This window comes from Triplophysa rosa, linkage group LG25 (genome assembly GCF_024868665.1).
Source record: "Triplophysa rosa linkage group LG25, Trosa_1v2, whole genome shotgun sequence".
NCBI classification, from domain to species: Eukaryota; Metazoa; Chordata; class Actinopteri; order Cypriniformes; family Nemacheilidae; genus Triplophysa; species Triplophysa rosa.
In genome coordinates, this window is record NC_079914.1 from 16,979,065 (window position 1) to 16,990,445 (window position 11,381).

General features: G+C 41.7%; 2 protein-coding genes across 6 annotated transcripts; both read left to right on the forward strand.

The window, feature by feature from the left end:
• Positions 1-99: 99 nt before the first annotated feature.
• On the forward strand, positions 100-5,705 carry si:ch73-352p18.4 (inositol 1,4,5-triphosphate receptor associated 2). Of its 3 annotated transcripts, none has more exons than XM_057325702.1 (13): positions 100-285; positions 383-455; positions 592-664; positions 750-780; positions 862-1,002; positions 1,076-1,207; positions 2,072-2,216; positions 2,297-2,331; positions 2,402-2,449; positions 2,534-2,619; positions 3,105-3,239; positions 3,317-3,391; positions 3,986-5,705. In XM_057325702.1, the coding sequence occupies exons 1-13, from the start codon at positions 283-285 to the stop codon at positions 4,080-4,082; spliced, it is 1,074 nt and encodes a 357-aa protein (XP_057181685.1). In that variant the 5' UTR covers positions 100-282; the 3' UTR covers positions 4,083-5,705. The 3 variants fall into 3 exon arrangements, with proteins under 3 accessions (XP_057181685.1, XP_057181686.1, XP_057181687.1); XM_057325703.1 differs by having other exon boundaries at positions 3,126-3,239; XM_057325704.1 differs by lacking the exons at positions 100-285; positions 383-455 and having other exon boundaries at positions 600-780.
• A 101-nt stretch (positions 5,706-5,806) lies between these two features.
• camk1ga (calcium/calmodulin-dependent protein kinase IGa) lies at positions 5,807-11,353 on the forward strand. 3 transcript variants are annotated; one of them, XM_057325700.1, is made up of 13 exons: positions 5,807-5,902; positions 6,934-7,039; positions 8,551-8,676; positions 8,761-8,835; positions 9,044-9,182; positions 9,250-9,373; positions 9,458-9,533; positions 9,615-9,727; positions 9,830-9,908; positions 9,999-10,086; positions 10,584-10,897; positions 10,989-11,073; positions 11,152-11,353. In XM_057325700.1, exons 2-12 carry the CDS (start codon positions 6,954-6,956, stop codon positions 11,041-11,043), a joined length of 1,275 nt encoding a protein of 424 aa, XP_057181683.1. In that variant the 5' UTR covers positions 5,807-5,902; positions 6,934-6,953; the 3' UTR covers positions 11,044-11,073; positions 11,152-11,353. The 3 variants fall into 3 exon arrangements, with proteins under 3 accessions (XP_057181683.1, XP_057181682.1, XP_057181681.1); XM_057325699.1 differs by having other exon boundaries at positions 10,584-11,073; XM_057325698.1 differs by having other exon boundaries at positions 10,584-11,353.
• Positions 11,354-11,381: the final 28 nt, after the last annotated feature.

Genomic DNA, 11,381 nt, shown 5'->3' on the forward strand with positions numbered 1-11,381 from the left:
ACACACACAGAGTTGTGATCTGATCTGAGATCAGTGTTGAGATGTTCAGTGTTAATGAGATTATCAGTGACTCTTTATCTCTGAAAGGAAGCGACACAAACACACAAGACACTGGTGAGTATTTCACTCTGTAACAGTTAATGTTGTGTTTTATTGATTGTGTGTGTGTTTAGATGAAGTTATTGTGATCAGTGTGTGTGTGTGTGTGTGTATTGTTATATTGTTTGTTTAAGACAGAACAACTCAAGCAGGAGTCAGACAGACCAACACAAAAACTCTACCATGGTACATTTTTACTACATGACAAGTTTGATTGTGAATATAATCATGTGCATCTGATATCATACAGTAACACGTGTTCTCTGTGAATGTGCTGTTTCAGATGAATGATCCACAACCGTTTGATTATACAAGAGAACTAAACCACAGCCATGATGAGGAAGATGATGATGAAGGTCAAACAACTTCACACACACACACACACACACACACACACACACACACACACACACTCCACAGAGGTGAAAGTCTTACTGTATGATGATGTAATGTGAGTGATCTCAGAGAGGTTGATTCATTCACACTGAACAGATCCAAACTCAGACAAACCACATGACTCCTCCTGCGAGAACTTATCAATACTGGAGCGTCTGGGGTTAAACAGGTACACACACACACACACACACACACACACACACACACGTCAGGTGTTCTAATAACACACTCATGTCAGGGATGTTTTCTCACAGCACTCTGGAGATGCGTGAAGATGAAGTGGAGGTGAGATCAACCACAGATCATCACAGACACACAGCTGATGTTCTCAGATCAGTATTGACATCTGTAAACACACACACACAGAGCGCCTTCATCCGGTTGGCCGTGGGATTTCGCTGTGATCAGTACACACTGAACCAGCGGCTGCAGGCTGAGCGACACGAGCGTCTGGTGGCAGAAGAGAACTTCCAGAGAGAACTGAGACACACCGGAGACACTCTTCAGGTACTTCACAAATCACACCTGAGACACCACCGGCTCCTGTGAGGGGGATCTGAGGGATTGTGTTGTTCTGCAGGTGTTGTGTGATCGTCTCACAGAGGTGGACAGCAGAGAGACGGTGTCACAGATGAAGAACAGACTGCAGATGGTGGAGAAGAACGTGGAGAACGTCGTCACGGCAGCTGAAATGCTGGGAGCTGCACACCAGGTACCTCACACAACAGACATCGCCTCAGAGACCTCACACTGTAGGCCTCACGTCACAGACCTCGCATATCAGACATCGCCCCTGAGACCTCACACAAGAGACCTCATGCCACAGACCTCACTCCAGAAAATTGCCCACAGACCTCACACTGTAGATCTCACATCACAGACCTCAGATATCTCACCAGAGACCTCACACAAGAAACCCCACGCCACTGACCTCACTCCAGAGACTCACTTTACAGACCTCACACTGTAGGCCTCACGTAACAGACCTCACACATCAGACATCGCCCCAGAGACCTGTCACAGACCTCGCATATCAGACATCACCCCAGAGACCTCACACAAAGGACCTAATGCCACAGGCCTCACTCCGGAGACTCGCATCACAGACCTCACTTCAGACTTCTCCCCAGAGATCTCACACAAGACCTCACTCCAGAGACTCGCTCCACAGACCTCACGCCAGAGACCTCACACTGTCGACCTCACGTCACAGACCTCACACATCAGACATCACCCCAGAGACCTCACACAAGAGACCTCACGCCAGAGACCTCATGTCACAGACCTCACGTCACAGACATCACTCTATAGACCTCAAACATCAAAAATCTCCCCAGAGACCTCACACAAGAAGCCTCACGCCACAGACCTCACACATCAGACATCACCCCAGAGACCCACTCCAGAGACCTCACACCACAGACCTCACTCCAGAGGCACGCTCCAGAGACCTCACACCACAGACCTCACTCCAGAGACTCGCTCCACAGAGGTCACACCGTAGACCTCACGTCACAGACATCACTTTACAGACCTCACGATCAATGTATCGTTCATGTGTGTTGTGTTGCATTAGGAAGCACGTGTGAGTCACGCAGCAGATGTGATGTCTGCACACGTCGAGCATCTGAAGAGACGTCACATGACAGACAGTGAGGAGCTGCTGGAGGTCAGGAAACTTCTTCACAGAAGAAAGGGCAGATTACACAGTGACTCAACAGGTCAGTGCCGCCCCCTACAGATCATTACAGCTCATTACATCAGTCTGAAGCGTACAGTACGGCTGTCTCTTCTCAAACAGATGACCGAGATGCTTTCTTCAGACTACCTCAACAGGTAACCAGCTCTCGTATTTAAACAGATTTACATTCTGTCTTCATTGACTGAAGCCGTGTTGATGTTGTAGAGCACACGCAGAAGAGTGAGCGTCACGTTACTACCGACTTCAGCTGAGGTGTGAACATCTACATCACATTTCATCACAGAGTTCTTCACATTCAGCGTCTCAGTGCTCGTTTGTTGTTTTCTGTCTCTGTAGATGATGGATCTAGAAACTGTGTTTCTGCAGAGCACCAAAACCAGCGAGGAGTCTGACAGAAGACCTCATATTCAAAAACTGAGGAGGTAAAACATCATGATTTCATTTATTTAGATGTTTTTAAATATGTTTTTTAGGAACTTCTGTCCCGCATGTTAAAGACTATGCAGATTATCAGCAGTAAATGTGTTGCGTACAACAAACACTCGTTGATCGTCAGATTCATCCTGTATAGAAAGGGTTTTTAAGGATGTTCAATTTTTATATATTTATTATTGTATGATTGTGTTGACACACACATTTTTTATTTTTGTCAAAAAGAAAACAAACGCTGAAATACAATTCAACGAAAATACATATTTTACTTTCTATGATGATAATTTTGATTATAAAATATTAGTTGTAAATGTACTTTTTTATGTATAGAAACAACACCATTGTAAATTGACTTTAATTTACTCATTTGGAAATCATTTATTGTTTGTAAATTATTCTGTTTATTAATTAGTACGCGGTTGTATGTAAGTGAGATGATGATGTTTCCTTTCATTCTTTATTCACTGCATTAAAGATGCTGCATTATGTGTCTCAGACCGGAAATGATGCCATCAGATTCTATTAAGAGTTCCCTGACCTTTGACCCCTCTGCTCAGGACTCCGCCCTAAAGCAGGATGATGATGATGCTGACAGTGCAGTGTTTCCATGGTAACAGACAGACAATCACACAATCTTTGAAAAACACGTTAGGGAACATTTCATTCTAAAAGTCTTATTGTCGTCAGTGTGACACAGGCTCCGGTGGAGGGGGAGGAGTCGGTGAGAGGGGAGGAGCCGTCACTCACATCCAGCTCTGAACTGTATGTCAGCATTCGTTCATGTGTTCTATATAACTGATGTGAATAGGTGCGTCCCAAATCGCGCGCTTATGCACTATTCTACGCCACTTTGTAGTATAACGGTGTGAGTAGTGCGTTCACATTAACGATTCTCAAAAAATAAGTGCACTTAAGAACGCGGGTGATGCACTTTTTCAACCGAAAATATGAAGTGTGGAACTGTGGACACTTCACGCACTCAACGGTCGCAGTTTCGCTTACGTAGCGGAAAAGAGGCGGAGCTATCGGACGCTGCTCGATCAAAACTCTCCTGCAGAGTGATGACGCTTCAATCTGATGATGACTAAAGTCATGCTGGGCAAAACACGTGAAAACTACATTAAATTTGACAGTGTATTAATTGATTTTCATTCACACGCATTGTGCCGTTACGTTATTTGCGCTCGTCTGGGAAACTGCACACACTTCCGGTTAGTATGAAACCGTTTCGTATTCCATTGTGGACGATGCTACTCTTCTCAAATTCCTACACTACATGGATGAGTGCATAGTGTGTCATTTGGGACGACACCAGCTACAGATTGAGAGTGACGAGTCATCGTGCGTTGTTTACAGATGCGTGGCGCCACCTCAGCGCCCTCTGCTGGTCTGGAGCATCAGGGTGTTGCCACTCGTCTTCTGTCTCATCATACTGGCGGCTCTGTGGTTCTGAGCTCCGGTCTTACAGTTCTGAGAATGAAACATCCCAGTTTACCATTTCTGGTTCCCAGAACGTTCTGAACCATGAAACTTACGTTTTATTTCCGTAAAGATAACCAAAAACAAACCTTACAAAAACTTTCTGGGAACCAGAAACTAACGTTAGGGGACAACCAAAAGCCCTGAGTCCTTACATCATGGTCTGTTGATTTAGATGTGTCCAATCAATCGAAAATCACGAAAATATACGTTTACTCTCAAACCTGTACAGCTTTAGAGGGGTCATATGGTGCGAACACGTGTTTTCTGTGTCTTTGGTGTGTTATAAGTTGCCCGTGCATGTATTACTGTAGACACGTAAAATAGCAAAACTGAAACACGAACACATTATACAGTCAGATTCAGTGTAAACTGTGTGTCTGGCCTGAACAACAAACACGTGATTCAAACACAGATTCAATAGAATCCAACTGTTCTCATTTCTCATCAAACAGCTGGAAACACAACAGAATAATGACACGCATTAACATGACAAACAGATTCATGTATCACCAGGTGCTGTTTCCTTTATTCACATTGTTCTGATGGAGAACAGAGAGAAAAGATTTGAACATTTATAACGGAATAATTTATATTTGATTAGGTTAAATCATAGCACACGAAATAATATATAATCCACATAACCTGCAGAAAAGATGAAGTGTTCCTCGCAGATCTTAGGCTCCACCCCGTCCTGCTAAGTAGCCAATCACATCTTAGAATGAGCAACAGGATCAGGAAGAGCTCTTCGTTTTCTTCTCAGAAACGGGATTATCAGATGACAGCAGCAGACCTGTATACATCACAGTGTTTCTGATAAAACATCTGTCATACATCAACTTAACCTTTTACAAAATTACGTTTGGTTGAACATTTAATTGGCTGACGATACTTAGAATCCAAATTTACAAGATAAATATGTACTATAATAGTTTCGTATGCATTCATTTTTAACACAATGTATGACGAGTTTGGTTCCAAAATGCGATAACATATCAAAAATAATGTTTTTTCATTGTCCATTCCAACGAATATCAATCAAACTGCAGTTGGTTTGCTTTGGCTTAAGCCATAATACCTCAAAAAAAGAAAAACAGCTAAACACAATAAAAACACAAAGACATGATTTTTGTTTATCTCATTTTGGAACCAAACTCTTCATATATATATATAACCTTGAATCTGAAATCTCAATCGAAGTATGTCTGAATTATTTTTGTATGAAGTAAATGTATATTGTATAAATGTGTGCATTATGAGAAGTGTTTGTAAGCAGCAGAAGTTGAGCTCATCTCTGTAATGATTATGGGATGAGATGGTAGAAGACAGATGCACAGACTCGTGTGAAATCATCTGGTGACGTAATCACAGGGAACACATGATGAGGGATTTAGCGTGTTCAGCCATGTGAGATTTACCCAGCCAACACATCCAGCACACACACATGAATGTGAACCTCACACAAACCATACACATTTATATCAAAATCTTTGTTTTGTGTTTAAAAATATTGAGGTCATGTTGACTGTTCTGCTGATGTTTTTTTTTTGTTCATTTACGGTTAATTTATTCTCCAACAATAAAAATAAAATCTTTAAAGACCTATGCGTGAATGTAAACGTGCAGGTTTATTTGAATGAATTCAACATCTGATGAATATTAGACAGTTAAACTGTGGGGGTGACGTCACAGGGTTAAGCCCCGCCCCCCCGCGCACGCTCCTGAGGCTCGTGTGAGAACGCTCAGCACAGATCTGCAGTTATCTCTCATCAGATCCGATCCCATCTGATCCAGGTAAGAACAAACTCACTCCTCTCATGTCTGATGTGAACGAATAATGTTTGTATTGAGTTTAGAAGAGTAAAACACCAGAGTGAATTTAATGTTTTATAATCTGTAAGCTCTGGGGTTGAAACTATTGAAACATTTCAATTATATTAAACCTTTATATTATTTAAAAATGAAATATCATTTAAACTCAATGAAAAGCGAAAATGTTGCCCCAGCAATTGAGTGAAATCAGTTTAATTTGAGGCAAACTGGAAATCAAACGCAAGCTATTAACAATAAATAATTAAATAATAATATGAGGAAAGCACATACAGTAACAAAGATGCTAAAACGTAAACTAAAATGAAATTGAATATTTAAAAATATTGAAAAGGACTAAAATAACTCAACTCAATAAAACAGTTTTATTACATGAAGTTGCACAGAAGTTGAATAAAATATGCAAACATATCAAACATTATGTTTGATATAATTCAGAAACTAGCGAACGTGAATGATGGGATGTGTTTCAAATGCAGTAACCTACATACAGAGATCACAGATCTGAGATCAGATTGAAACTCTGTGAGCACCTGTAACCTTCATGTTTATATAATAAGAGTGTGAAATCACACGTGTGTCATCATCATGGCTGTAAACCCAGATGCTCAAAATAATCAAACAGATTAAGAAATGTACACTTAATTTGATAAAAAGTTCTACTTACTTAAATATTTTAAGTTCCTGAATCACAAACTTATATTTTTAAGTTTTGTCTACTTAATTTCATGAGAAGGATGAATGAAATATTTGAGTCACTTACTAAGACTTATTAAGAACTTTAATTTAATATTAATTTAAACTTTCTTAAACCAAGAACCTCTAAAACTCGAGTTGCCTTCATTTTTTTGAGTAATGCCAATTTATCTGGGTTTACAGAGCATCATATAAAACTGTGTGTGTGTGTGTGTGTGTGTGTGTGTGTGTGTGTGTGTGTGTGTGTGTGCGTGCGTGCGTGCGTGCGTGCGTGCGTGCGTGCGTGCGTGTGTGTGCAGGAGTCAGAATCTGAGCCGTGATGGGTCGCAAAGAGCTTCAGTGCAGCTGGAAGAAAATCACCAACAACATCAAAGACATCTTTGATTTTAAAGAAGTGCTCGGCTCGTGAGTATCATATCATCTCAAATCTTGCTCAAATTTAGATTTTATTTCTCAAAAGCATGCTTGTGAGAGACTCAGTCAATCATTTTTGGCTATCAGAACATTCCCAGAATGTTATTTTGCAAGGTTTGTTTTTGGTTATGCGGGAAAGTTTTGGGAACATTCTGGGAATGTTGTGTGTTTGCTGGGGACAAGCTGAGATGAATGAGTGTAAAGTGAGATGATCGTTGAGACTTTGTTGAAGTGTTTGCTGAATCAGAATCAGGACAGTGATAATGAAGGTGCTTTATCTCCGACTGATCGCTGTTATAGGATTACACACGCACACACACACACACACACACACACACACGCACACACACACACACACACCTGAGACCGATTAAAGGATTAAGAGCCAAGAGCCATTTTTATCAATGAAGCTGTTCATCCGTTTGCTCTTATCCAGAAGGAACTGAAGATGTTATTGAGAGATTATTTCATTTAAGTTCATTTCTCAAGCATCAATATGTGATTTGTATCAAATATGATGAAGTTCCATCTCATTTTGAAGAAATGTGAGGACTAACATAATAACATGAAGCATTATGAGGCATCACGAGATCTTCTGTTTTGACAGATCTGTAGTTTTTGCTTGTGATTGAGAACATCCAGACACCAGTTTATTGTGTGTATTGTGTAAACAGATTGTCAGTAATTATTGTTGCAATGTTTGTGTCAGTAAGTCATGGTGTGTTTGTGCATTGGCATGTTCTGATTGGGCCTTACTTTAAAATGATCGTCCAATCAGTGAAGGCGCTTTCATAAATCTTCAGATGTGTGATCATCTCTGATGTGCAGATAGTGATGATGTCACCTCGCAGTGCACACTACACACACACTGAACTCACACTCGAGTGTGTGACTGAACTGTAATGGACTGAGTTTAAGTGACTGATGTTAAAGGCTTTCTCAAGCTCAAGGTGTTGTGATAGAGCAGGGATTAAAGGAATTGTGGGTAATTAGACGTGAGGGGTCTCTTATATAACGCACACACACACACACACACACACGCACACACACACACACACATGTTGGGTTTCCGTGTTTTATGGGGACATTCCATAGACACAATGGTGTTTATACTGTACAAACTGTATCTCATATTCCCTAACCCTAACCCTAACAATCACACACAACTGTCTGCTCTTTTACATTTTCACAAAAGTTCATTCTGTATGATTTATTAGCTTGTTTCCTCATGGGGACCAAAAAATGTCCCCACAAGGACAAGGGTTTTGGATATTGCCATCTTTGTGGGGACATTTTGTCTCCATACCGTAGGGTTTACCCTTCCCCCCCCACACACACACATACACACAACACACACACACACAACACGCGCACACACACACACACATCACACACACACATCAGATTGTCATGTTGAGCTGAACATCTGTAGATATTGTCAGTGAGGATCAGAGGTGTGTTATGTTTGTGTTGTTGTTCATGAGTGTTGCGTGTTCGCGCAGGGGTTCGTTTTCTGAAGTGTTTCTGGTGAGAGAGAGACAGACGGGCAACTTCTACGCTCTGAAGTGTGTGAAGAAAAAACAGCTGCACAGCTCCAACCTGGAGAACGAGATCAAAGTTCTGAGGAGGTGAGAGACACAACACAGACGTAAACACCACAAACCCAAACCAACACCTGTAGATTTGATTTCATCTCGCTCTCTCTCTCTCAGGATAAAACACAGTAATGTGGTGGGGCTGGTGGATTTCTATGAAAGCCGAACACACTATTACCTGGTCATGGAGCTGTGAGTGTCTGATGATGTCTGATACACAACACATCAACACAACACCGATCCTGAAGCACTTCCTGTTTCAGTTTTATATCACTACACATTAAACAACCAATACAGCGCAAACAAATTGTGCAACAGACATCTTTCAGACTTCAATATATATTCAGAGAACACGCAGATCGTGTGTAGCGTGCATTGAACTGTGTGTGTGTGTGTGAAGGGTCTCAGGCGGTGAGTTGTTTGATCGTATTCTGGATCGAGGTGTTTACACTGAAAAAGACGCCAGCCTTGTGATCAAACAGGTCCTGGAGGCCGTGTCATACCTGCATCAGAACAGCATCGTCCACAGAGACCTGAAGGTCAGAATACACACAATCACACACAGACACACACACGCACGGTTTCAATGACTGTGTTTGTGTGCAGCCGGAGAATCTGCTGTACTACAGTCCGGAGGAAGACGCCAAGATCATGATCAGTGACTTTGGTCTGTCTAAGATGTCTGATCATGACGTGATGTCCACCGCCTGTGGAACGCCGGGATATGTCGGTACGACCACACAATGACTCATCACATCACGCTTACAGTGTGTGTTTTGGGTCTTGGTGTGTGACGTCTGATGTGTGTTTTCAGCTCCGGAGGTTCTGGCTCAGAAGCCGTACAGTAAAGCTGTGGACTGCTGGTCTATTGGAGTCATCACATACGTGTTGTAAGTGTCACACAGCTTCTCCTGTGAGCTGAGAGACGCTCGCACGTTCGCTTACACACGCATGTGGTCGTCTTTATTTAGGTTGTGTGGATATCCTCCGTTCTACGAGGATAATGAAACCAGGCTGTTCTCTAAAATAATGAAGGCGGAGTACGCGTTTCACTCGCCGTACTGGGACGACATCTCCGAGTCGGGTGAGCCGGGTCACATTTACTGCCCCCTGCAGGACGTCGCTATTAACGTCTCATGAGAATTTATGTTTGATTCCAGGATAAATTCTGTGTTTGTTTCTGTAGCGAAGGACTTCATCCGTCACATGCTGGAGAAAAAACCCAGTAAACGTTTCACCACTGAAGAAGCGCTCAATCATCCGTGGTGAGAAACACCTCATAGAGTTATTCTTTATATGATGTGATGAATAAATGTATTGAAGCGTTGAAAGAAGCCGCTGGTCTGTGTGTTTAGGATTATTGGAAACACGGCTCAGAATAATAACATCTATCAGTCCGTCTGTGAGCAGATCCAGAAGAACTTCACCAGATCCAAATGGAAGGTGAGGGAGATCTGTCTGTAGTAACGTATAACTTCTCATGAAAGTTTTGTAATCACTGAAATCTTTAAAAGCAATGTTGACTAAGCTAACAGGAAACATTTACAGAAGTTCTCTGAACGTTCTCACAAAGTTTTTAAAAACATTTTTGTGGTAAAGAGAATTTTATAAAAACGTTATAAAATCATTGGTATAAAAACATCTTACATTGTTATTGGAATGTTTAAAAACATACAGCAACAATATTTCATAACTTATTTGTAATGTCAACGTTCTTACAACGTATAATATTTCACAACTTATTTGTAATGTCAACACAACGTTCTTACAACGTATAATATTTCATAACTTATTTGTAATGTCAGCACAACGTTCTTACAACGTATAATATTTCACAACTTATTTGTAATGTCAACACAACGTTCTTACAACGTATAATATTTCATAACTTATTTGTAATGTCAACACAACGTTCTTATAACATATTTTGTGTGTTCCAGCGAGTCATTAATGCGACAGTGGCAGTTCATCACATGCAACGGCTCAAGGCGGCTCACGCAGACCCTGCGGTCGCAACACAGATGCCGTTGATCGAGGTGCTGGACGTCTCGTCTCTAGACCCACCCCCTGATGAGCTGGACACCAATGGGAACCCGTCATGCAGTCACATGAGCCTGTCGCCTCAGTGTGATGTCAGCAGGGGGCGTGGCCCGTTGAAGGCGTGTAACAGCGAGCCGATGCATGCGCTGGTCATCACTGAGACAGGACAGCACACGTATCACTCCGAGTCTGACCTGCACTGCACTGCTAACAGGTACAATGACTCACTTCCTGTCTACATAGACAGATTGCTAAAAATGAAGCCTGACAAAGGTCTGAACGACTCATCTGTGTCTGTGTTTCAGTGCTACGGATGGGCGGAGCCAGTCCCTGCAGACCGGAGTCTGCTCTATGATGTGATTGTTGATTGACAGCTGTCAGTCAAATGAAGTGAGTAGATTCTCAGAGTGCAATTTTGAAGGAATGAACGTGTTCAATGATCTCATACTTCTGTCTCTCTCTCTTCAGGTCAGACTTCTGCTGACGGATGCTTATGTGTGTGTGTGATTTGTTTCTTTGGGTGTCATTTGTTTCGCAATGGACTCAGAGTTACACAAGTGCCAACCACACACCTTTCTATTAAATGTTTACTTTTTAGTGTGATGAGGAATTCATGGCGAGACAGTATTGAGACCATCTGCTCATTTGTTACATTATTGTCATCTGATGTTTGTTTATTTATATACAGTAGTCATATT